This window comes from Mesoplodon bidens (genome assembly GCF_964165515.1).
Source record: "Mesoplodon bidens genome assembly, chromosome: 18".
Lineage (NCBI taxonomy): Eukaryota > Metazoa > Chordata > Mammalia > Artiodactyla > Ziphiidae > Mesoplodon > Mesoplodon bidens.
In genome coordinates, this window is record NC_138175.1 from 7,904,865 (window position 1) to 7,931,535 (window position 26,671).

General features: G+C 46.8%; 2 protein-coding genes across 2 annotated transcripts in view; one reads left to right on the forward strand and one right to left on the reverse strand.

Annotated features, from left to right (window-relative positions):
- Positions 1–10,136, reverse strand: part of BCO1 (beta-carotene oxygenase 1) — a gene marked incomplete at both ends in the record, with an annotated part of 37,553 nt that extends 27,417 nt beyond the window's left edge. The window contains 2 exons of the mRNA XM_081215449.1: positions 6,229–6,357; positions 10,073–10,136. Coding sequence (XP_081071575.1) covers positions 6,229–6,357; positions 10,073–10,136 — 193 coding nt within the window. The remainder of the gene's footprint in view (positions 1–6,228; positions 6,358–10,072) is intronic.
- Positions 10,137–10,147: 11 nt separating this feature from the next.
- LOC308605428 (polycystin-1-like protein 2) overlaps positions 10,148–26,671 on the forward strand; it is a gene marked incomplete at both ends in the record, with an annotated part of 81,779 nt that continues 65,255 nt past the window's right edge. Inside the window, 2 exon segments of the mRNA XM_081215450.1 lie at positions 10,148–10,160; positions 25,302–25,448. Coding sequence (XP_081071576.1) covers positions 10,148–10,160; positions 25,302–25,448 — 160 coding nt within the window.

A 26,671-nucleotide genomic window follows, 5' to 3' on the forward strand; every position in this document is an offset into this window, starting at 1 on the left:
AGTAGGTAGCTGGGGCAAGGCTTTGGCTCCGGGCAAGTCCCCATCCAAGCCATGTGACCTTGGGTGAGTCCCTTTGTCACTGAACCTCAGTTTTTTCAACTGGAAGCTGGGGATCATACAGTCCTCCCCAACTAGGGTTGGCAGTTTTAAATGAGATGGGATGATAGAAGGAGTTTGGCTCCCTGGCGCTCAGCATGCACGTGATAAGTGATGGCTGCAGTTCTGAATTCTCCAAAATCCTGGAGGCAGGAAGACTCACCTGGGGGCTGGTGAGGCCACACCTACTGGTCTTCATGCTACACAGGACCAGCTTTAAGGTCACTCTGGTCTCCCCTTGAGCCAGCCTGCCCTTCACGGTCACTCTCTCTGAGGGCTGCCACCCATAGGTACTGGCTAATGTGCTTTGCCTAAAATGCTGAATTCTGTTCATATGAAACATAAACACCCAGCCCAGTCTGGTTGTCAACAGGCAGCCCATATGCTACAAACAACCAGCCCCAGAGCAGGGAGCGCTCAGAGGGCCACGGGGAAATGTGTCTCTGGAATTACTCAAGGCTGACACTTACTTTGAGGTTGAGATTAAAGAAGGAGGCACAGAGCGTTCTCTAGCACCCTGCTCTCGGGAGCCCAATTAACCACATTCCTTCTAAAGGGACAAAAGTAAACAGACACGTTCCTGCCTGGGATCTTCCAGAACTGGGTCAAGTGTTATTATTTGGTGGGGTGGGAATATACATATATATATTTTTTTTAATTAAAAAAAATTAAAGCAAACTTTCCAAAAGACTACATTGGAGCTACAACAGTTGAAAAAGTCAGCTTTGGAGAGGCTTTGTGCCTCTAAATCTCTGTGACTCTGCTGTTGGTGAGAATGTAAATTGGTATAACCATTATGGAGAACAGTATGGAGGTTCCTTAAAAAACTAAAAATAGAGCTACCATATGATCCAGCAATCCCACTCCTAGGCATATATCTGGAGAAAACCATCATTCAAAAAGATACATGCACCCCAATGTTCATTGCAGCACTGTTCACAATAGCCAAGACATGGAAGCAAACTAAATGTCCATTGACAGAGGAATGGATAAAGATGTGATATATATATATATATATATACATACATACATACACATATACATACAATGGAATATTACCCAGCCATAAAAAAGAACGAAATAATGCCATGTGCAGCCACATGGATGGACCTGGAGATTGTCATACTGAGTGAAGTAAGTCAGACAGAGAAAGAGAAATATTGTATGATATCACTTATATGTGGAATCTAAAAAGATGATACAAATGAACTTATTTACAAAACAGAAATAGAGTCACAGATATAAAGAAAACAAACTTATGGTTACCGGGGGAAAGTGGGGGAGGGATAAATTGGAAGATTGGGATTAACATATACACACTACTATATATAAAGCAGACAACTAATAAGGACCTACTGTATTGCACAGGGAATTCTACTCAATACTCTGTAATGACCTACATGGGAAAAGAATCTAAAAAAGAGTGGACATATGTAAATGTATAACTGATTCACTATGCTGTACAGCAGAAACTAACACAACACTGTAAATCAACTATACTCCAATTAAAAAAAAACATCTCTGTGACTCTGACTCTTGGAATTCACATGTTCAAATCCTCACGGGACACCGACTTTGCCTCTTATTGGAAAAGTATCAAATTTGCTGCTAAGAGGGACCTGGGTTGACTCATCTCCATGCCTGCTTTATAAAAATTTTCAATTTTCAAAGAATTTTAGACTTACAGAAAAGAGCGCTCCTGTATACCCTTCACCCGGCTTCCCCATCTCCACTCTGCCTTTTTTATTCAAATCTTTTTTAGTTTTTTAAAGCATTATCTTCTAGCAACTTCTGCTGAAGGCTATGAGTCATTTTCCTGTCCTTTGCTTTCTTACTTTCTTACTCCAGTCCTTTCTTCCTGGTTTGGCACTAATTTCCATTCTCCAAGCTAGCTGTGCACTAGAACAACCTGGTACTTTAAAAAAATCGTGAAGGCCCAAGCCCCAAACCACCAGTGTGCTTGGGGTCATCTGGGAAACGTGTTGGAAACATAGATGCTCTATCCCAACCCTTCAAGCCCTGGGTGGGGTCTCAGGATTCACAACCTAAATGAGCATCCTGGGGGATTCTGATGCAGGAAGCCCACAAACCACCTTTTGAGAAATACTGGCTTTGTGTTACCTGCAAATCAGAGAACCCTGATTGCCCTGTGCATTGTCCTCTTAAATTGTGTATGGTAGTACTTAATATTTTGGGTTTATATTTCCACTGTTAAGACACTGGGGAGCCATTGAGAGTTCAAGAGGAGAGGAGAGACAATGCCAGGCTGGCTACACCAACACTGGCAATCTGCCAGCCTCGGGAGGATTGGGCTGGAGAGTTGGGGAGAGATGGCAGCTGGCAGGAGTGGGGAATGGGGGCAGAAGTGCATAATGCTTAGGACTTAGGATTCTGGATTTAAAGAGCATTGAGTTTATAACTAACTACCACTGCTTCTTAGCTGTGTGCATTTGGGTAAGTTCTTTGGCTACTCTGGGCCTTAGATGCCCGCCTGTAAAATCGAGATAATAAGAGTGGTCCCTTCCCCAGGAGCTGCAGTGAGGGCTGAGTCGTGGATGGCCATGAACCACTTAGGCCAATGGCCAGCAAGCACTCCCTGTAGCAAGTATTGAAGAGATGGACTGGGGGAGTATTGCCTCCTTCTACCAAAACATCTTCACCTTGTTTGTGTCATTTCAGCTCCACAGAGTTCCTAAGTGCCCCTGTGGGCCAGACCCTGTGCTAAGTGATGAAGGTACAACAATCTGAACAGGGACCCTGCACTCTGGGGCCTCCACCCTAGGCTGGAGAACGGCACACTGATCACTGCAAAGCAGAGTGGGGCACACACCCTCGACACACGCCCAGGTTCAAGAGCAGGACAGGCAGGGGAGGGCGAGTAATTGGCCATAGTCTCCATTCCTCCCACTTTCTAGCCAATTCCAGATTATGAATAGAACTGTCTTTCATGCTGCTTTATTGTATATATTTAAACTTTTCTGCGTATTATGATGTTTTCACACCTTAAAAAACTTTCTGGCTGGGACAAGGCTGTGTCTCCCTGGACCAGACAATTCTTAGAGGTAGGAAAGAGCCCAGTATGTCTTTGATATGCAAACTAACCAATCCTCCATCTGGTCCATACACCCCCGGAGACAATATCCCTCTGCCTTAATCAGCCCAGGACCCAGTACCAGGCAACTAGGAACTATCCCTCTAGCCCAAAGTTCACTGCATTGTTCAACTAGCCAGTCCTAGGCTGTTCACTCTGCCCTTTCCTGCCTTGCCCTCAGAAACCCCAATAAAGGCCTCAGTCTCAGAGTTCACCCTGCTCCTGTCTTCTGTCTCCTGTCCATCCTGGTGTCTTTCCCATGTGCCCTGTGTGACTCGCCTCCTGTGTCCAGCACCTGTGGGTAGAATAACCTTTGTTTTCCTGAGTCTCTCTGTGTCTCCTCTTGTGGTTGCACCTGACTGACCATCTCAGAAAAGAACAGAAAACAGCTACTTACCTCTGACAGTAAACTTTTAGTTTGAAAACCTACTAGAGGCTTTTAGAAAGTCTGAATAGTATGGGATAACTTTGGTCACTGGCCCGTTTAGCCCACTCAAGGATTTTGGTGGACAGCAGCCATACTTCTGCAAGACGGCTAGGGCTCGGTCATCCCCTGCTGGTTCCCTTGTCCCTGGATTCTCTACTGAAGGATACCATTTAAGCACCTGCCATTTCTCAGAGGTATATGTGCATATGTGTGTGTGTGTGTGTGTGCATGTGTGCTGGGCTGAGGACAGAAGAGAAAGCTGCAAACGAGCTCCAGACAAGTTCAGATCCCAGCTCTACGTCAGTGAGTTTGGATCAGTCACCTAACCTCCCTAAAGTTTCAGTGTCACATGTGCAAGGAGACAAGAGTACCTCCCACACACATGAATGTGAGCTCGGAAACGGACCATGAAGGACCTGGCAGCGGGTGAGGCGGGGCCTCAGAGAAGGGAAGCCTCTCAGGCACCTCATCCAGAACAGCACTTCTGTCCCCAAGAATCACTGGGAACTTCTGTTTAGGAAAAGAGGGGACTGTTAAGGCTCAAGGCTGTCGGGAAATATGGAACTACCCACCCTGTAGCTGAGTCACAGTAAAAACTGTGAGCTTTTGCAAACTCGGAGCTCATGGCGTTCACACACAGTGTCTGTTCATGAAATGCTAGAGCAAGTCACTGGCAGAGTCCCCACTCAAAAAATAATTGCCGACTAGCTTGAAAGAGATGACAGTTATGTGAAAATAATAGCTAACACTTATGGAGCACATATGATGAGCCGGGCATTACACAAAGCCCCTCACACATATTAATTTATTTAAATTCCACATCAATTCTACAGGACATGCTACTAATAGCCCCATTTTACAGATGGGGAGACTGAGACACAGATAGGGTCAGTAACTTTGGCCAAGTCACACAGCTTAGGTATGTGTTAGTTAGGATGGTGGAGCTGGGGTTCAAACCCAGCAACAGTGATGGTGGTTTTTATTTTATTTTACTTTTTAATAAAGTTATTTACTTATTTTTGGCCGTGTTGGGTCTTCATTGCTGCGTGCGGGCTTTCTCTAGTTGTGGCTAGTGGGGGCTACTCTTCATCTCAGTGTGCGGGCATCTCATTGCTGTGGCTTCTCTTGTTGCGGAGCATGGGCTTTAGGCGTGCTCCACGGCATGTGGGATCTTCCCCGACCAGGGCTCAAACCCATGTCCCCTGCATTGGCAGGCAGATTCTTAACCATTGCGCCACCAGAGAGGTCCTATGATGGTGGTTTTTAATCAACTGAGCATCTACCAGGCATCAAATCCTTGCCGGACACCTAGTACTTCTGATTATCACAAAAGCTTTCCAGGCAGAATGATCAAGTTCCTTTTACTGATGAGGAAACTGAGGCCCAGGGAGGTGGCGTGGCTGCAGCTTTTGCCCAAGCTGGAACTCAGGGGTCAGAGTAAACTTTCACCATGCTGAACCCTACCACATGGCCCTGAGCCTGCTGGAGCCTCCCAGAACCCACTCCAGACCTTTTAAGAACCTGGCTTGTACTCTGTGACATAAATCAGCTCAATGACCAACAGCAGAGAGTAGACAAGCCACCTCCTGAGTCAGTCATCTGAACTCGGAATTTCACTTTAGTTGCGGCACTTCCTACCTTCTGCTCTGTGTTCAGTGTCCTCTCAGGGACATGACTGATCTGGCTCTCCCTGCCTGGTGAGCAACATGCTCACTTTGTTCTTTTCAGCTCTACACTCCTACTTTAATTTGATGTGTGTCTGATTCCAAAGCCTGTAAACTTCCACCTGTCTCGGCCCACCTTACTGAGAATGCATATTATTTTTCCAGTTGAACTCGCTGAAAAACAACCCTGGCCACCTTTCCAGGGAGGTTTGTGCTTGTGGTAGGCTGAATAATGGCTTCCCAAGATGTCCACATCCCAATCCCTGGAACCTTTGAATATGTTACTTTACAGGGCAGTAGAGACTTTATAGACGTGATTGGGTTAAGGATCTTGAAGTGGGTGATTAGCCTGGATTATCTGGGTGAGCCTAGAGTAATTACAAAAGCTTTTATAAGAGGGAGACAGGGGACTTCCCTGGTGGTCCAGTGGGTAAGACTCCACGCATGCGTGCCGCAACTAAGAGTTTGCATGCTGCAACTAAGAGTCCACGTGCTACAACTAAGAAGTCTGCATGCTGCAACAAAGATCCTGTGTGCCACAACTAAGACCCTGAGCAGCCTAAATAAATAAATATTAAAAAAAAAAAAAGAGCGAGAGAGAGAGACAGGAGAGTCAGACTCAGAGAAAGGGATGTGATGATAGAAGCAGAGAGACAGAGAAAGAGAGAGACCACAAGATGCTATGCTGCTGGCTTTGAAGATGAAGATGGGGCCACAAGCCAAGTGATGCAAGTGACTTCTAGAAGCTAGGAAAAGCAAGGAAACGGATTCTCTCCCTGGAGCCTCCAGAAGGAATACAGCCCTGCCGACACCTTGATTTTAGCCCGGGGACATACATTTTAGACTTCTGACTTCCAGAACTGAAAGAGAATTAAATGTGTGTTGCTTTAAGCTACTCCATTGGTGGTCATTTGTTACGGCAGCCATGGCAAATCACATGGTGTTCTTACCGTCTCTGATTGTGAAGCTGTGGAGCAAGGCCAGGCCATCGAACCAGTGGTTGTATCTGGTCTCGCCCACTGTGTGCATTCCAGGCCCATTGCGGAGCAGGGTCCCCTGCAGCCATGCTGGAATCCTGCCTGGTGAGAGAAAGAAGATTTAGTTTCCAGTTCTGCACCTAAACCAAAAAGCTAAAAGAAGTGGCCATATAGCCCCTGTACCACATGCTGCATCCATTCATTTCCAGAAAGAATATGCCTGGCATTGTGCTAGCACTGAGGATACCAAGATGAACAGGCATCATCCCTGTCTCCAAGTTGCTCCCCATCCATTAAGAGGCAAAAACAAAGGAAAACACTCAAAATACACTGTGCTAAAGGCAAGGCAACAGACTCAGCAAGGGTGCTACGTGGAACAGAACTCCACCCTGAAACTGGGTGAGAGCAGGAGGGTGAGGAATGTTTCCTGAAGAAGTGACCTGGTTGAGTTTTGAGGGAGAGTAGGTGTTTGCCTTGCAAAGGCCTGAGGAGAGAACATTCTAGCGCTGTGCTGTCCAATGTGGTAGCCACCACCCCCGAGTGGCAACTGGGCACTGGAAACGTGGCTAGTCCCAACTGAGATGTGCAGTAAATGTGAAACACACACCACATTGCAAAGACTTAGTATGAAAAAGAAATGTAAAACATCTCATTAGCAATTTAAAAATATTAATTACATGTTGGTCTGGTAACATTCTGGATATGTGGTATTAAATAAAATATACTATTAAAATTAATTTCATCTGTTTCTTTGTATTTTTTTGAATGCGGCTATTAGAAAATTTTAAATTACACATGAGCAGGCGTTATATTGCCATTGGACGGCATTGCAGGTGCTGCTGGGGTCCCGCCCATGTCTCCCTGGCGTTCACCTCTCCCTGAAGGCTGCTTTCTGCAAATACCTACAGCTCTCTACCTGAGGGCTTTGTTCTCACTGTGGAGCAGCTCTGCCCACACGTGGATGAGCTGGAAGCTCACTGGAGAGTTAATGCCCCTGAAAGCTGCTCTCTTCCAAAGATGGATGGGATGCTATGGGTCAAAGGCCACCACTTCCCTGCCCTTGGCTGACACAATGCAAGGCATATTTTATGCTTTGTCCAGAGGATTCGGCTCCAATGATTCCTGGTGGTCAATGGCTTGACAATGCCTTCTTCATTGGCTTCCCTCCCAGTGTTCCTTAGGAAGCACATCCCAAATAAACGACTTACACCTGAATTCTTATCTCTGGAGAAACCCGAACCCAGAGATCAAAGACCAACTCAAAGATCAGGAGATGTGCAAGCTGTTTAGTAAGAGCTGGCCTGTAACTTTCAAGCGAGGACGTCATAAATATTGCGGCTGGAGAGTTAAGTAGGGCCAAGCGACCAAGGTCAACAAGACCACACCAAGCTTTGATTTGGTGCTCAGAAGAATGGGACACCTTTGATGGTTCTAACAGGGAAAATAGGATCAGATTTTTTTTTGCTGCGATTTAAAAAATTGAGATAAAATTCACATAACATAAAATCCACCATTTCAAAGTGTAGAGTTCAGGATTATTATTTTTTAATGAATATTTACAATGTTGTGCAACTATCACCACTAACTCCAGAACATTTCCATCAACCCAAAAAGAAGCCCTGTTCCCATTAGCAGTCAATCCCCATCCCCCTCTCAGCCCCTAGCAACCACTAATCCAAGGTCTGTCTCTAAGGATCTGCCTCTTCTCATACTAACGGAATGTGATCAGACTTGGGGGTTTTGAAAGTTATTTCTGGCTACGGTGTGGAGTGTGGAGTGTGGACGGGAGGAGCCAGAGGAAGGTGGGAAGGCCAGAGAGAGGAACAGGGTAGCAGCAGTGGGGATGGAGAGAAACCAATGGAGCAAAGGGACTTAGAGTTTGACTAAATGTGTGGGGAAGGGGAGGGGAACACTCAAAACATGCAGCCGAGTCTCCTGCCTTGGGTGGGATTGTTCACAGAGACCCAGGACACAGGAGGAGGAACAGGTTGAGGCAGAGCAGGGAGAGATGAACCTGAGCAGATAGTAAAGCCCTAGACATAATAAGAGGACCATTCATCGAGCACTATGTGTTTTAATGGATTAAATCATTTAGTCATTGCGGCAATCTCATGTGGTAGGTACATGTTGACTTTATGAGACGTGAGAGGAAACTGAGTCAGAAAATGCTTAAGTAACTCGCCAAAGAAGCCTCAGAGCCAAGAATGCACAGCTGGACGTGAAGCCAGAGCCTTGGCCTGGCCCCCCGGCGCAGACGTGTCCACACAGGCACAGTGTTTAGTGAGCTGTCTGCCAACGGACGCTGACCAGCTGATTAGACGTGACCCGGGGCTGGAGGCCTGCACTAAGCTGGAGCCCATGCTCTGCTGGCCGCCGGGACTCAGGCAAGTTGTTGCTTCTCCCTGGCCCTCGGCTTCACACCTGCCCAGTAGGGAGGCCTGATTTACAGCAGTGGTCCCCCACTTGGAATCACCCAGAAGGCTGTAAAAACACAGGTTTCTGGGCGCCACCCCCGGAGTATCTGATTCAGAGGGTCTGAAGTGAGGCCAGGAATCTGTGATTCTAACAAGAGCCCAGGGGATGCTGATGCTGCAGGTCTAGGGTCCATCCTCTGAGAACAGCTGATCTAGATCTAGAGGTTCATTCAGCTTCTCAGGTCCTAGGATTCTTGTTTTCTAAAATTTCCAAGCATTTCCACGCAGTCACTAAACATGAGCTATAAAGGGGTATAATGGCAAAATGTCTGTGGTACCCCAGAGCATAAAAGGATAGGCATCAAGGATCCCTTTTTTAAAAATAAAAAGTTAACAGTAAGTGTACATTTGTCTTCTGAAAAACTATTTATATGTAAAATCTATTAATAGATCTTTGTACTCTCTATATTTATGTATCTTTTAAAAACTTAAATAGGCTCAAATATTAATAGTCCTTAAGAGATGGAAATACAGCTGAGTTTTATTTTCCTCTGTGTTCTCATTTGCACTTCCAAGTTTTATATGTAATATAGACACACATATAGATTGCACATTACCTCTTGTAATCAGAAAAAATATACATAAAAGCTATTTTTTTCTTTCAAAAGCCATCCAAGGCAATTCCTCAGCTGAGAAGCTCCCATCTGATTTGCCTCACAAAGGGCACTGTTGTCCTGTCCTTGTGAAAACTGTGCATCTGTCCAAAACGGTGGTGTGGCTGAGCCAACCCCCTCCCTGTTTCAGCACCACTCCCGGGACGGGAGAGTTCAGATCCACTCACTGCCCTGCAGAGTCTAAACAAAATGGTCCCATGAAAGTGGCCACGCAGAAGAGGCGGAGAAAACCCATGAAACGTAGATTCCTGAGGAGGCTCCCACCCTGGGCTCTGCAGGTACTCGCATCCTGAAATCGCACCTTCTAGGAAATCACATCGGGCCCCGCGATGCGCCCCAGCGCGCATGTGCAGCAGTGGGCGCTGCCACTCGATTCTCTTATTACTTTGAAATTAACTTAGGACGCGCACATTTTTACAAATATATCACGCACTGGGGATGGAGCACAACTTGCAGAAGAATCCCATTGTCTGTATGCCAACTGCAGCAGTCCCGGGACTTTTCTCCTGGAAATAGTGAGAACGACTCTCTCTCCTTGAAAACTGTTATAATGCATAAAAGCACAACTAGTTTTTCACAGAGAATATATCTAGATTATGGATCATCTTCCCTCTATATACCGCTTTCCAGATCTTCCAAAAATAATTTATAATAAACATTACTTTTATAAGCAGAAAAAAAGTGTACATCTAAACATATAAGCCCCCATCGTTTATAGAAAACGCTCACCTGTCACTCTGGCCCTCAGAGGCTCCAGTTGTTCCTTCTTATTTCTGCCAAATATTATATCCATCGTGCAGGGCGATGAGCAAGAGCGGTATTAGCAGTGAACAGACGCTCCTCTGTGCTCAAGGCCACTGCTCCTGGCCCCTCCTTGTCTTCCTGTCCTGCTCTCCTGCAGCTTCCTTTACATCTCCTTCCCTTCTGATGCCACTCGTTTCTCCCTTTGCTTTCGTTTCTCGCTTTGCTTTCCGCTCTCCAAGGGCCTGGGATCTCTTCGTGCACAAGGCAGCGGGAAGCTGCGCTGGCATTATTTATGTTTGGTCAAAGGTCAATTCCCCAGCCATGTGTCCCAGCTAATCTTTAATTCTCTGATTGTGTCCTCAGCTCTCCACTTCCACTTCTACTTTTGGTTGAACCAAGAAACGCAAGTTTCTTGCTGTGTTTAAGCTGATGGGATCCGGTGGGGGGGGAGCGGGGGGGGAGGGATAAATTAGAAGATTGGGATTGATGCATACACACTACTATGTATAAAATAGATAACTAATAAGGACCTGCTGTATAGCACAGGGAACACTACTCAATACTCTGTAATGGCCTATATGGGAAAAGAATCTAAAAAAGAGTGGACATAAGTATATGTATAACTGATTCACTTTGCTGTACACCTGAAACTAATACAACATGGTAAATCAATTCTGTTCCAATAAAAATTAAAAAAAACAACAGGTGGGATCATTTAGCAGTGCATTCTGCTTAGGACACCTGGATTAGGGGAGCCCAGGGTGCATCAACCACGTGAATCCCTACTGCACAGCATGGGAACTCAGTTTGCCAGAGAGGGAAAGTATTGTTTTGTTTTGTTTTGTTTTGTTGTGAATAAAGGTCCCTGAGCTTCCTCACCACCCTCCCCACCGCTCAGAAAGAAGAAAATCATATGTAAAGAGCAACATAATTATACTTCATTTTTTGGAGAAGTAAACATAAAATGTTCCATGTACCCATTTAAACAATAAATACAGGGAACCAAAAACTCTACTCAGGAACTACAAGGAATAGTAAAAAACAAACTTCAGCTCCAACTTTCTGGCCCGTCAAGAGGGAGATACTATGCCTGTATTTGATTTTAAGGTTCCCCTGTATTCATGAATCTCCAGGTGATGCCATTGCCTAAAATCCATATTCGACTTGCTATGCATGTTGGGTGATGAGTTACTGGCCTCACCTTCCCTCATGTTGCTTTAAGAAAGAACCAGCTGTTCCCTCTCTGGGTGGAGTGAGAAAAGCTGGCCTTTATGCAGCCAGCTGGGTCTAGTAGTATCAGGGCTGGGCCCAGACTGCTCCAGGATCGCAGAGCTCAGTCCTGAGAGCAGCCTGGCCTGGCTTTGCTCCACCCTGGCTGCACATTCCAATCACCTGGTGGGAGCTTTAGCAATGCCTGTGCTGGGCCCCACTCCAGACCCACCCATTCAGAGTCTCTGAAGGTGCAGCCCAGCCCTCAGTAGTCTTAAAACTTCTCCAGAGTACTCTACTTTGCACAGCAGGCCCTGGTTAAGAAACCCTGTTCCAGGGGAAGATGCTACATGTTTGCATTAATACCAGATTCACGTTCCTCCCTTTTCTGTGTCTGAGGTATGTTACTTACCCTCTTTGAGCCTCCATTTTCTTATCTGTAAAACGGGGGTATAACAATATTAAAGTCTCAAGATTGGGCTTCCCTGGTGGCGCAGTGGTTGAGAGTCCGCCTGCCAATGCAGGGGACGCGGGTTCGTGCCCCGGTCCGGGAAGATCCCACATGCCGTGGAGCGGCTGGGCCCGTGAGCCATGGTCGCTGAGCCTGCGCGTCCGGAGCCTGTGCTCTGCAACGGGAGAGGCCACAACAGTGAGAGGCCCGCGTACTGCAAAAAACAAAACAAAACAAAAAAAAACTCAAGGTTATTCAAAGGCAAGGGTCTAGCGAAAGCCCTCGTCCCCGAACAGTTAATGTTGGCCTTTCTTCCCTGCTGTCTCCGAAGGCACTTCCCTTTGATCCACATTTTCCATGCAGTCCCACAATAGCTCACCGGTTTATTCTGCTGTCTGGTGTAAACATGTGTAACCATGTCAGGGTTATTTATTCCTAGGTTGTGAACGCTGAGTCCTCGTGAGGATTAAAGGAGAATGTCTGGCATACATTGAGTGCTTGGGAAAAAATTACACTACCAAGGGTGGCATCTCTGGTGCAGAAGAAAAGAGCTCAGGGCTTATGGGGATCAGATGGCCTGGGCTGGAATCTCAGCCCCTAGGATCTAAAACTGTGATTTGTCACATGACTCCTCTGAACCTCACTTTATTCTGCAAAACAGGTTGGCGATGCCCTGTCACAGGGTTTGTTGAGAGGATTAGACTGAAGTTATATAAGTGAAAACATGACCGTATTCTCCTTTCTTGTCCATTTTGTGTATTCAGAAGAGAAATGGTCCCCATCCATCAAGACTATTCTCTGAGTCAAGTACTTGGTGAAGCCCTCTGCATGTACTGGCTTGCTCTGGCCTTATATAATTCTATGAGATGGGTGTTCTTAGCAGTGTTTGGGGGATGAGAAAACTCAGGGAAGATAACCAGGTTGCCTTAGATCACACAGCTGCTAAGAGATTGAATCAGGAAGCAAAGCCAGGAAGCCTGACTTCGAAATATATACTCTGCCAATTCCACACAGCTGCAGCGCGTGAGGGGTGTTTGCTAGGTTTCTACTGAATGAGGTGAAGGGTGGCGGACGAAGAGGGCCAGGCTTGGGTTTACATGATTGCCTTGTCATGGAATACTGAGCAAGCTCTCTTCATTCAGCTCCCAGCTGCTCCTCAGGGAAAATGTTACGGTGAAACAAAGGACTTTTTCACGATGGTGATAGTAACTTGATCATAACAATAGACATCTATATATTTTCTAGGGCTGCCATAACAAAGTAGCACAGAAAGTAATTTTCCCAGCTCCAGAGGCTGGGAAGTCCATAATGCAGGTGTCGGCAGGGTTGGTTTCTTCTGAGACGTCTCCTTAACTTGTAGACAGTCTTCTCACTGTGTCCTTACATGGTCCTCCCTCCGGATATGTACATCCCTGGTGTCTCTGTGTGTCTGTCCACTTTTCCTCTTATAAGGATACCAGTCAGTTTGGATGAGGGCCCACCCTAATGGCCTCATTTTAACTTAATCACCTCTTTAAAGGCCCCACCTCCAATACTGTCACATTCTCAGGGTCGGGGGTTAGGACTTCAATGTATGAATCCGGGGGTGAACGCAGTTCAGCCCATAACAATATCATGAAGGCACAATGAGTTAATGCAAGATGCTTTGGCTGAAAGTAACAGAATATCTGCCGACACACCAAAGATGTGCATTTGTCTCAGACATCAAGTCACCTAGGGCTCCTGGCGGGCTCAGAAGCTCGTTTGGGTCATCTCACCAGGCTCCCACCTCCCACACTGTCATCCTCAGAGGGTTGGTTTCTCATTCTTGGGCTTGTTCGGTTTTGCTAATGAATGATTGCCTTCCCTCCAGGAATCATGTCCTTGCACAATAACTACAAAAGTAAGGAGATAAGACGGGGACGAAGCAGGCATTTTCTTTTTCCAGCTTCCTCTCTTTTTGTGCTAGAGACAACTCTTTCCCATGATCCCCTGAGCAGATTTTTCTCTTAGTCTCATTGGCTGAACTGTGTCACGTGACCCCGCCCCCCAGGCCAATCCCTGGCAAGGAGGAACAGGAGTGCCCTGATTTCCTTAAACCCATCACGAGTCACCCCTGGGGAGCACGTTGCTACCTGAATCATGTCAGGATATCATTAGCAAGGAAAAACGAGGGAATGGCTTGGGATAGGCAACCTACAGTGTCGTCTGCAGGCAGTACAACGTTCATGCATCCTCACCTTCATTCACGCAACATATATTTCCTCAGCGCCTACTACGTGCTGGAAATACAGCTGTGAGCAAAACGGGAAAACAATTCTGTGCCTTCTCAGAAATTATATCAACTACATGCCAAATTCTGAGGATATAGTAGTGATTAATGAGAGTCAGTCCCTGCCTTCTCGGGCTCTCATGATGTTCCTTCTGTTTGGGGGGTGAGTCTGCATATCCCCAAAAACATGCATTTCCCAAGGCAGTTAGAGGCAGTGCAGGGGTTCACAGGACTGCCTTCATGTCAAACCTCCAGCCTCCCTCTTTATAAACAAAAATAACAAGCAGCAGCTGTTCTTTCCCAGGAAGCTCTGGCATCGCTCTGGAACCGTGAAAGCCTGACCCCTGCTTTCCATGTCTTTGCTAATATGGGAAGAGTGGGACAAGGGACTTGTCGCCAGTAGGAGCTGTCTCCTGGCCTGTCCTCCGGCCTCTGATAAACACCATTCACTGGTTGCTTGACACGTGCTAAGTAGCATGCTAAGTGTCTTATTAGCTGTCTTTTAGTTCATCTCTGTGAGGGAGTCATTAGCAATCTTATTTTTACAGCCTCAGAGACGTGGAGGAATTTGATCAAAGTCAACAGCTAGTCAGCGTATGTTCTCCCCCACTAGCCAGTAATGCTGCCCACATTTTGAAGCTGATAGTTGAGAACAGAGGAGATGTGGGAGCAAAAGTAGGTGTTCCACAATTTCTAAAATGCATGTGCTGCCTTGAAATGGGACGAAGACTGGCCAGTGCATAAGAAAATGGTAATGGTAATGTGAAGGGAAGTAGCTCTTCACACACAAGAGTTTTGGTCATTTTTTGCTGTGTAACACACCACTCTACACTCTAAGACTTAGTGTCTTCAACATACAGATGGCCAAAAAGCACATGAAAAGATGCTTAACATCACTAATTATTAGAGAAATGCAAGTCAAAACTACAATGAGGTATCACCTCACACTGGTCAGAATGGCCATCATCGAAAAGTCTACAAACAATAAATGCTGGAGGGGGTGTGGAGAAAGAGGAACCCTCCTACACTGTTGGTGGGAATGTAATTTGGTGCAGCCACTACGGAGAACAGTATGGAGGTTCCTTAAAAAACTAAAAATAGAGCTACCATATGATACAGCAATCCCACTCCTGGGCATATATCTGGAGAAAACAATCATTCAAAAAGATACATGCACCCCAATGTTCATTGCAGCACTGTTCACAATAGCCATGACATGGAAGCAACCTAAATATCCATCAACAGAGGAGTGGATAAAGAAGATGTGATACATATATACAATGGAATATTACTCAGCCATAAAAAGAATGAAATAATGCCATTTGCAGCAACATGGATGGACCCAGAGATTATCACACTAAGTGAAGTAAGTCAGACAAGGCAAATATCATACAATATCACTTATATGTGGAATCTAAAAAAATGATACAAACGAACTTATTTACAAAACAGACATAGACTCACAGACTTAGAAAACAAAGTTATGGTTACCAAAGGGGAAAGATGGGAGGGAGGGATAAATTAGGGGTTTGGGATTAACTTAACATATATACACTACTATATATAAAATAGATAGTCAACAAGGACCTACTGTATAGCACAGGAGACTCTATTCAATATTCTGTAACAACCTATATGGGAAAAGAATCTGAAAAAGAATGGATATATGTACATGTATAACTGAACCAGTTTGCTGTATGCCTGTAGCTAGCACAACTTTGTGAAACAACTATACCCCAATATAAAATAAAAATTAAATTAAAAAAACACTTTTACACACACACAAAAAGACTTAGTGGCTTCAAACAACAAGCATTTGATCACGTCTGTGGGTTCTGTGGGCTCAGCTCTGTGGGTTGACGGTGCTCTGTGGGCCAGTTCTTCTGCTTTCACAGTGTGGGGTCTTGGTGTGGCTGTGAGTCAGCTGGCAGTTGACGGGGACACTAGGAGGGCTGGGCTTGGGCCTCTCTCCCTCCCCATGTGGTTTCAGGGCCTTCCTTGACCCTCTCCCTGAGATATCTCTAACAGGATAGCCAGACTTCTTCCATGGCAGCAAAAGCCCCCAAAAGTGAGTATTTCAAGAGAGAGGAAGCAGAAGCTGCCAATCTCCTTTAAGGCTGAACCTAGGCCTGGCATAGTTTCACTTCCCCTGACTGGTTAGCATGAATCACGGGGCAAGGAGGGGCCACACCAGGGTGTGAATATGGGCCTGGGCTGTGTGGTCCCTTGGGGCCACCTCTGTGGAGACTCACGACCTCAACAGACCCATTTCCATTAGAGCCTCAGCTCTTCCACCTGCTAAGCTGAGTGCTGATCTATTGGCTTAAATCTCAGAATCTCAGTCTCCTGATCTCTAAAATAGGAATTATAATATCTGCCTCACAGGTGGCTGCAAAGTTTAAATTAAACTTTGTAAACTCTAATCGTGTATGTCATGGTGCTTAGAATATAGTAGGAGCTCATAGCATGTTCCTTTCCTATCGTTTCTTGGAAAAGAGAGAACATTTGGAAAGGTCAGCCAGTATGGTAAGCAGAAACATTAATTTTTTGGAGCAGCTACAATGTATACAACTCTGGTCTGTCCCTGGAAGGAAAGTAGACCCTCATGACCGAGTACAGGATTTTAAGTTTCTTCTAGTTTGGCTGTGAAGACACGTACACAGTAAGTAATAGCTAGTCCCCTATTATACCTGCTCTAGAAGAGGCACAGATAAGAAGTATCATGGGAGTTCTGAGGAGGGAAATCTTGCTCAGGCTGGGGAGGGTTAAGAAAGAAGGCTTCCTGGAGGACGAGGTGCACAGCTGAGCCCTTGAGGGTGGGAAGCAGTTGGATGGGCAAAGAGGAGGCAGGTGGGAGGGCCAGAGTGGACAATGGCGTGGAGCTGGACAGTTCTAGCAGGCGGGCATGGAGGAAGCAGAGCCGGTGCTACTAGGGACTTAGTAAGAGATAATGACAATTATAGGTGCCATTTATTGAGAGTTTCCTAGGTACTGGGCTTTCTTCTAAGCCTTTTGTACACATGATCATGTACTCCTCACAATCAGCTTAAGTACAGGTGTTTAGCCCCATTTTACAGACAAGGAGAGTGAGGCACAGAGGAGCTAAGTAACTTGCCCAACACCACAGAGCAAGGCTTCGAACCCAGGCAGTCTAGCTCCAGAGCTGTACTTGCAACCACTGTTCATTTCCACTACCTCCGGGATGGAGGTAGTGGAAATGAACAGTGCACAGTCCGATCCCTGTTTAGGGATTGGATTGTGCCATATTGTAAGAATTTGGGCTTTACGCTGTAGGCAATGGTGTCCTAAGTCAAGAGGCCAGGTCCAGGAAGGCATTTCTGTGGGAATTTTGCTGTGCTGTCCAACACAGTAGCTGCTAGTAGAATGTGGCTATTTAAACTTAAATATAAATTAATTGCAATGAAATTAAATTCCTTATCCACACTAGCCACATTTCAAGGGCTCTGTAGACACATGTGGCTGGTGGCTGCCATCTTGGCCAGTGCAAATCATCATGGAAAGTTCTACTGACAGGGCTGAGTTAGCAGGATAGCTGCCAAGATGGCATTTGTATGTGACTCAGGTGGACAGAAGCAGTTATGACTGCACAACAAGCCAGTTTAGAGAGTACAATTGTCAGAGAAGCCCATGGTTGTCAATGGTAAAAATGTGAATAGCCCACACATTCATTCATTCATCCATTCAGCTGTTCCACAAATACAGAGGGCCACCCGTCCAGGGTGGGGTTGTAGTGGCACAGAAGCGGTGACAAAGAGGCATGAGTGAGAAATCCTCCAGGGCAGGGAGAGGGGTTTTCCAGAAGGCTTCCTGAATGGGGCAATGCCGAGCCAAGAGCTGAAGGATGGCTGGGAGTTGGCCACGTGGAGAAGCTGGGAAGAGTGGTCCAAAAGGGCCACAGCTTGTGCGAAGACTCAGAGGCATCCCACAGCATGGCCACACCACGTCATTCCAGATTTTTGAAGGGGTGGGTGTGCAGGAGAGGGGAGCAGGGACCAGGGGAAATGGCAGGCAGGAGAGAGGGTGGGGGAAGAGGAAAATTGTTCAGACTTGAGGCACTGGAGGCTGGGTTGCTGAGGGAAGCAGGAAGAAGGCTGGGGTTCAAGGAGGCGTTAACTGGCAGTGCCCTTCTCTGAGTTGGGTTGAGTAACCCCTGGGCTTCCTCCCAAGTCATACACGTTTGCACAAGTTGGCTATGTTGCTTCCAGCAGTGATCCAGAGACTGTGGAAGAGGACTCCCTTCCAGAGGGTGGAAGGCACGGTACAGAACCACACACAGTCTGCCCTCTGGAGGATCTGAGAGGCTCTCAGGGTGAGCAGGAAGGCTTGGCCTCCTCCCTTGGGGAGGGAGAAGGATGGGGGTTCCCAGATGTGTGCCCCTGCTCTGTAGTTTGTGTATCTTCTTATTGTGACACAGACTCGGCAGGCACTATTACTATCCCCTCTTTATGGAGGAAGCAACTGAAGCTTTGGAGGTGGTACCCCGGACCAGAAATCACACAACACGTGGCAGGGGTGGGAGACTGAACGTGGAATCCTCTTACCTTGTAATTTGGGGAAGGATGCAGGAAGAGGGGGCTACCCTTCTCCAAGGCCACTTTTTCCATGGAATGTGCTGTGTCCATAAAGCAATCTCGAGATGAAGATGCAAAGCTGAATTCAAAAGGAAAAGTTTTTTGTGCTATAAAAACAACAGCCTTATTTTGCAATTCTGTATCTTCTACTAACAAAGTTATGGCCTAAAGTGAGTTAATAGTTCCCTTTTGGAGATAATGTTATCATATCTAAATTACTTTGTGGTTTTCCCATTCAGTAAGCTTTTAAATGGTGCCTCTAATTAGCCAGTGTGATAAGCTGAGCAGGATAATGTGGAAATCTCGGATAGCAGGGTTCAAGGTAACAGGAAAAGTGCCAGCAAAGGTGGCAGCTGCCTCCCCAAGGGACAAGCACTGGTGGTGAGCTCCAGGACACAGGGTGTAGGGAGTGGTGGGAGAGCCTCCCCAGGACTCACAGGGTATAGGGAGTGGTGGGAGAGCCTCCCCAGGACTCCCGGAGTGCACACTTCACCACTAAACAAAGACCATAAATTATGCCATTAACATTCAAGAGGATTCGTAATTTCCTCAAAGTTCTACTAAACAGCAGAGACTGGTGTCGTATAGGGTATTTCAGACAGAGAAATGGGAAATCATAGCTCCCGACCTCAATGAGCTCAGAGTCTAACAAGGGAGAAAGGAATGCAAATAATAATAATAATCATGCAGAGGTGCTGTGTATTATCATTTATATAATACTAATTTGCCACACTTGGGAGAATTGACAAGACTGAAATACAGCAGACATCACTGGTAGAAAAAGAAGTGCCTTCTAATGCCTGAGCTGGAACGGTTCAATTTTCCACCATGTACTTCAGGGCCCAGTCAGTGAGGCTGGACAAAAATTCAATTTAAATAATAACCACTGAGTTATAGTCTGGACGATGTCCTGACATTTCTACCTCTTAAATAATCTTTCACACTGCACCTCTCACCTCCAGCCCCCCAGCTGCTATCCTCGCTAGTTTTGACCTCTTAGGAGCAGCCTCCTCATGGGCCCCAGTCCCACCCCCTCCAATCTACCTTCCCTGCTGCCACCAGGTGACCTGGCTGAAATTCAAAGCTGACCACATCACTCTCCTATTTAAAATCCGGAGATTAGCACAGTGCCCGGCACATAGTAGGTCTCAAGAGATACTGAATGAATGAATGGCACGTGGCCTCATTGGGCTACATCGTCATTGTATTAGTTTGCTAGGGCTGCCATGACAAAGTGCCACAAACTTGGTGGCTTAAACAACAGAAATGTATTCTCTCATGGTTTTAGAGGCCAGGCGTCTGAAGCCAAGGTGACAGTACAGCCATGATCCTTCTGAAGTCTTGAGGGCAGACTCCTCCAGCTTCCGGTACTGCTAACAATCTGTGATGTCCCTTAACTTGCAGCGACATCACTTCAACCTCTGCCTCGGTTGTCATATGGCCTTCTTGCCTCTGTGTCTGTGTGTCTCTATGTTCAGATCTCCCTCTTCTTATAAGGACACCAGTCATTGCGTTAGGGCTCCCCTTAGCCAGCATGACCTCTTCTTAACTTGAGCACATCTTCAAAAGCCTTGTTTCCAAATAAGGTCACATTCACAGGTACCAAGGGTTAGAACTTCAATGTATCTTTTTGGAAGTTACACCTGAACCCACAATAGTCATTAAGCAAAAAACTCAAAAGTGGAAACTACAAAGGCTGTAAGTGGATTTATTTTTACATCTAAGTTCTTGTAGTTTCTCTCTTGTTCTCTTTTATATATACATATATATATATTTTTTTTCTTGTTCTCTATTTTTTTTTTTTTTTTTTTTGCGGTACGCGGGCCTCTCTCTGTTGTGGCCTCTCCCCTTGCGGAGCACAGGCTCAGGACACGCAGGCTCAGCGGCCATGGCTCACAGGCCCAGCCGCTCCGCAGCATGTGGAATCTTCCTGGACCGGGGCACGAACCCGTGTCCCCTGCATCGGCAGGTGGACTCTCAACCACTGCGCCACCAGGGAAGCCCTCTTGTTCTCTTTTTTAAGGCTGAAAACTTAAGCAATGCTAAAATGGAAGTAGATTAAACTGTTACCAGGGCATGGATTAAGCGGCAATTAACTCGTGCAGAGGCTGAGAAGGCTTCAGAGAAACGGTTTATAGTTGAGTTATTCTTGAAAAAGGGTGTAAGTGTGCAAGCGTATAAGAGGAATTCTCAGTGGAGAAACAGCATGTGCAAATGTGTGGAGGTGTGGCCTGCCGTGGCAGACCACCCAGGGGGTATAATGTAGGGTTTTGTGGCTTATGTTCATTCTGGGGTACTGACACGCAATAGGGACTTAACATTCTGGGGCCTCTCCCTGAGAACCCCTTTCTACCAGCTTTTCCCCGACCCCTTCCTCCACCTCACCCCTCTCTTCCTGACTAGTCCTTTAAGATCCAGGTTACCAGGCACCCTATAGAAGCAAACAACAAGGCATACATGAGCAAACTTGGAAGCCTCACCTACATACATGTTTAAAAAACCAAGGGCTTCCCTGGTGGCGCAGTGGTTGAGAGTCCGCCTGCCGATGCAGGGGACACGGGTTCGTGCCCCTATCCCGGAAGATCCCACATGCCGCGGAGCGGCTGGGCCCGCGAGCCATGGCCGCGGAGCCTGTGTGTCCGGAGCCTGTGCTCCGCAACGGAAGAGGCCACAGCAGTGAGAGGCCCGCGTACAGCAAAAAAAAAAAAAAAAAAAAACAAGAGAACCCACCATTCCAATGACTCAGGTCGTTATCAGTTGCTCAGAGCTGGTCCTCAAGTATAGAACTGAAACCATGAGAAGAGTGTGCAGGGCACGACTCAGCTGTGTGAGCGTGTTTCCCAGAATTTGATCTGGCAGTCTGAGCCTTCAAGAGGGATCAGCAACATGAACAACAGAGAGATTGTTAATTTGGTTTAAACAGCGCTGAGTCCATAGCAAGAATCACAAAGATGTTCATGCCCTGTGGGCAGGCATCCCAGTCCCAAGGATAGACTTGTCTGAGCTTGGCTCTCCCAGAAGCAGACCCAAAGACAAACATTCCAGTGCAAATGGTTTATTTGGGTGGTGAACCCAGGAGTGGAGCAGTGAAACAGGGAGGGTAGACATTAACAGTACATTATCAAGGTCATTACCATCTCAGGAAACTGAGGCTCAGTCTGGTGGGAGACTCTGCAGATGGTGTGAACACGCCTTAGAGTAATCTTTAGAGAGCTGGGGGATTGACCCAGCAACTTTGGTCAATAAGGTGAGAGTTTTTTCCGAGAGGCTCTAACTTCCAGGCATTTCCATTCTGTTCCTTGTGTGCAGAGGGAGGCAAAGAGCCATGGGTGCATTGAGAAGCCTTACATGGTAAGTGTAGGGTAAGGCGGGGCATTGACAGTGTCTGCTATAACCCTCAAGAGATAACTCAGCCCAGGCTAAAGGGTAAGTGCAAGAAGATGTTCATAGAAGTGTTGACTAGGATAGCAAAAGTGAACAGATCACAAACAGGTGACGAAAACCACATAGAACATCTAGCAAAATGGGAATGGTGTAGTCAATGTCCATTCTTTGAAAGGAGACTCGGCCACCACCATGCGGATTTCAATGCCCTTTAGCAACATGGAAGAGGCTTACTATCTAATGCTAAGTGGGAAATGCAGGATGTAATATGAGCTAGTTATATGTACACTACGATTGTGCCTGGGTAAACATCTGTCTTCAAGAGAAGAAGCATTTGAAGAAACCACAAAGAAATGAGAATGTATTAGGGTGATGGGACCACGCAAATTCTTTTGTCATGTTGTCTTTTTGATCGAATGGAAGGCAAAGATTCAATATGACTAACAAAAACACCAGTTCATATAGAATTGCACCCCCTCCCAAATAAGCTGCTTGCACTTAAATTCTTGTCTCAGCTTCTGAGGGGACCAAAACTAAAATGGGTCTATTCCCAGGACTGGGATGTCTGGGCCACAGGGCGTGAATAGCTTTATGGTTCTTTTTATGAACTCAGTGCCCTATTTAAACCAAATTTGCTCTCTTTCTGTTTTCATTGGCTGATCCTGCAGTGCAGGATTTGGAGGCTTAGGCAGCTGGATCGGATCCTTGGAATCAGGCTCACATGGGTCCAGCCATGTCCTGCTTCCTTTCTTCACATACACAGAGGGAGCTGACATCACCAGGATGAATTCTGTGCCCAGGAGTCTGCAATTTATCAGAATATAAAGAATGTGGAAATGGAATTCAGCCTGCAGATTTGCATTCCTTATTGAATGTCTCCAAGCATGTTCCACGAGGGACATAAATTAAGCCTTTATCCAGGAGATACATTATCTCTGTGTGTGGCCTTCCACATAGTTTTCTAATGAAAGTCATTAGATGCTTAGCCCCTGGAGATAAGAGGCCAGTTCTGCCCAGCCTGTGCTCCAACCTGTGAGTCAGCGATGACATCACATTCTACCCAGGGCTCTGCCTGGCAAGGCTACTCCAGGGGTCTTGGAATGGTTTCTGGGAAAGGGGGGGGTCAAGTGTCAGCCCCAGGGACCTGGGAGATGGGGCCAGGCTGGCAAATGCTCATTGAGTCCTACTGTGTGCCAGCCAAGGGACAGACAGAGGTTAAGAGACATTATTCCTTCCCCCCAAGAAATTCACAGAATAAAATAATCCAGATGTCCATCAAGAGAAAAAAGAATAAGCAAAATGTGGTCTATCTGTACAATGGGATATTATTCTTCAATAAAAGGAATGAAGTATGGATACATGGTCCAATATGGATGAAACTTGAGAAACTATGCTAGGCACAAAGGTACACGTATTGTATGATTCCATTTGTATGAAATGTTCAGAACAGTTAAGTCCATAGCGATAGAAAGTCGTAGTTGCCAGGGGCTGGGGGAGAGAGGGGTGGAAGCAAAAAACAAAATAATGGTAACTTAGGTCAGAGCAAGCTAACAGCTTAAAACCAGACATTAGACAACCGTGTTCTCTAAAGCCTTTGGCCACCCTGCCACAAGAAACGGTTTATCTGACACCTTTTTTGAATGTTCCAGAGTCCCACCACATTGCATGGTTCCCTTCTCCAACCTCCAATTTCTAATTTCTTATGAAGACCATCTCTTGTTATAATGGTACAAACCAGGCCCTCGGTGTCATCCCTATCACAGCCCAAATGGCCTACTAGGTATTTTTCTCTTTCTTTTTTTTTTTTTTTTTTTGCGGTACGCAGGCCTCTCACCGTTGTGGCCTCTCCCGTTGCGGAGCACAGGCTCCGGACATGCAGGCTCAGCGGCCATGACTCACGGGCCCAGCTGCTCCGCGGCATGTGGGATCTTCCCAGACTGGGGCACGAAACTGTGTCCCCTGCATTGGCAGGTGGACTCTCAACCACTGCACCACCAGGGAAGCCCAACTTCCTCACTTCTTACCAAAGCTCCCCGCCAAACCCCATACCCTTCCCCACCCCCACTGCAAGCCTGTCTCAGCACCGTTAGTCCCCAGGGTCTTGCAGTCCCTGGCACGAGGTCACACTAGGAAGAGCTAACATACATCCAGCAGGAGTTCCAGGCACTGAGCTGTACGTGCCTCTGTGCACTTATTCATCACACAGTAGAAATATCTCCATCGTTCTGTCGCAGGCCCATGATAAAGCTAAGAAAAGTGATGCTCAGATAGGGTAAGTTCCACACAGCTGGGAGGTGACAGAGATGAGATGGGGAGATCAGAGAGACAGACTGGGAGATACTGTGCTGCTGGCTTTGAAGATGAAGAAAGGGGCAGCCTCTAGAAGCTGGAAAAGGCAAGGGAATAGCTTCTCCCCTAGAGGCTCCAGAAGGAACCAGCCCTGCCCACACCTTGGTATTAGCCCAGTAAAGCCCATTTTGAACTTCTGACCATAACTGTAAGAAGATAAATTTGTGCTGTTTAAGCCACTAAGTTTGTGGTAATTTGTTACAGCAGCCATTAGGAAATGATCACAGATTTTTATCTCAACCCCTGCCCTGTGGCAGACCCACCAGGCAGATGGGCCTGAGTCTGAAGGCAGTGTTTCCTACTTTGTGCTGTGCACATCTGAGCCAGGTCATTCTCTATCAACAAATGTTTACTGAGCATAGACCACATGCCAGGAGCTGGGCTGGAGTGGGGTATCAGCACAGTGACCCCACAGAGCCCGATGTTACCACAGGGGAGGATAATAGTGCAGCTCATAGGACTGGTATGAAGACTCAGTGAAATCACTCATGCATTCAACAAATGCTTGTTTAGCATTTATGATGTGCCAGGCATTGTTTTCAGATAAGTCTCAAGGAAGGCACTCAAAACAGGTGGAATGATTGTTGCCACTTTTAGAGTCCTGACCCTAAATGTAGAGACTCATTTGATCCTCCTAACGACTCTATGGGGTGTGATATTGACTCCCCCCATAAAGAGGAGGCACGGAGAAGCTGAATAACTTGCAGAAGACCACACAGCCCAAGTGTGGCTGGGCTGGCCCTGTCCCTGGGCAGTCTGGCCCCAGAGCCATGCTCATGCCCACCACATTTGTTTCTCACCCCTGCTGAGTCAGCTCCCACTGTGTCCTTGCATCTCACAGTCCAGACCCCTGAGACCCCTCTGCTTCCCATCAGCTGGCCACTTGCCCATCTGTGACCACGAGCTCCCCTTAGGTGTCACCTTACCTTTGCCACAGGTGTCGGCCAGAGTCTGGCCTGTGAGAGCCTCAATGCTCAGGGGAGGTGATCAAGATCGAGGATGCTTTCTATGGGCGCCAGACTCCCCATTATTGCATCCAGGATGCCGGGAACCCCTCAGACCTGGAGGAGGAATGCAGCTGGGTCAGCATCAAGGACGAAGTGGCAGGTAGGGCCCAAGGGCTCTGTAGCTCTGGATGCAAGTGCAGGGCACTTCCTGGTGCCCTGTGCCCAGCAAAGGGGTCTGGAAGGATTGAACAATCTTCATATCTGACCTTGGGCCTCCATCATATAGGAAAACTGGCCAGTCTGCCCACAGCACCAAGCAGGGGAGTAAGGGGGCCGTGGCTCACCCTTCACCTGACATCAAACCCACCCGACGGGTCAGGTGGACATTTTGCTCCCCACCCCAACTGGGTGCAAAAACATTGCTTTCTTTTTTTTAATTTAAATTTCTAAAATTTTGAAATACTTCAAACGCACAGACAAGAATGAAAAAAATTTCAATGAAATCCCCTGGACCCACTACCCAACTTTGTCAAATCTTAGCATTATGCCATATTTGCTTAAGATTCCCTCATTACAGAAATGAATAAAACATTAGATTCGTATCATCTGTCTTGATACATGTTGTACTAGTTTGTTTCATTTATTATGTAACTATATCATAGTTTGTCTTTTCCTCTATTGAGACATGTGCGGATTGTTGCTTAATCCTTGCTACTGTGAATAGTCCTGAAACAAACAAACGTTCCAGGTGGTATCTATCCTGTTCTGGATGGTATCTCTCCTTCATGTGGGAGAGTTTCTCTAGGGTCTTATTTTTCTTTTTTCTTTTTAATTGCGGTACGCGGGCCTCTCACTGTTGTGGCCTCTCCCGTTGCGCAGCACAGGCTCCGGACGTGCAGGCTCAGCGGCCATGGCTCACGGGCCCAGCCGCTCTGCGGCATGTGGGATCCCCCCGGACTGGGGCAAGAACCTGCGTCCCCTGCATTGGCAGGCGGACCCTCAACCACTGCGCCACCAGGGAAGCCCCCTAGGGTCTTATTTTTCTAAATCAGATTAAATCTGCCTCTGAGCCAGGTTTGTCTGGTGACAAGGATCTTCCCTTGGAAAGAAACTTGCACCTCTTCCCGCCACGTCTGACCCACATCACCCCTGCTCCCCTTAGAGCAGGCGTGGGGGAAAGAAATACCGAAATCAGCCAGTTGGTTCTCTTCGGCTCACCTCATTGCCCCAGCATTCCTGAGGCTCTGGCCCACCAAGGAGGAAAGGCCCGGAGGACGGGCCAATGGGTGTGCCTCCCTCACAGATGGTGCTCAGTGGGCTATTTCCTTAAAGGCCCAGATGCAAGCTTCCAAACCTTGTAGCCACACCCAGAGGGCACATTGGATGGGAGCCCTGCACCCT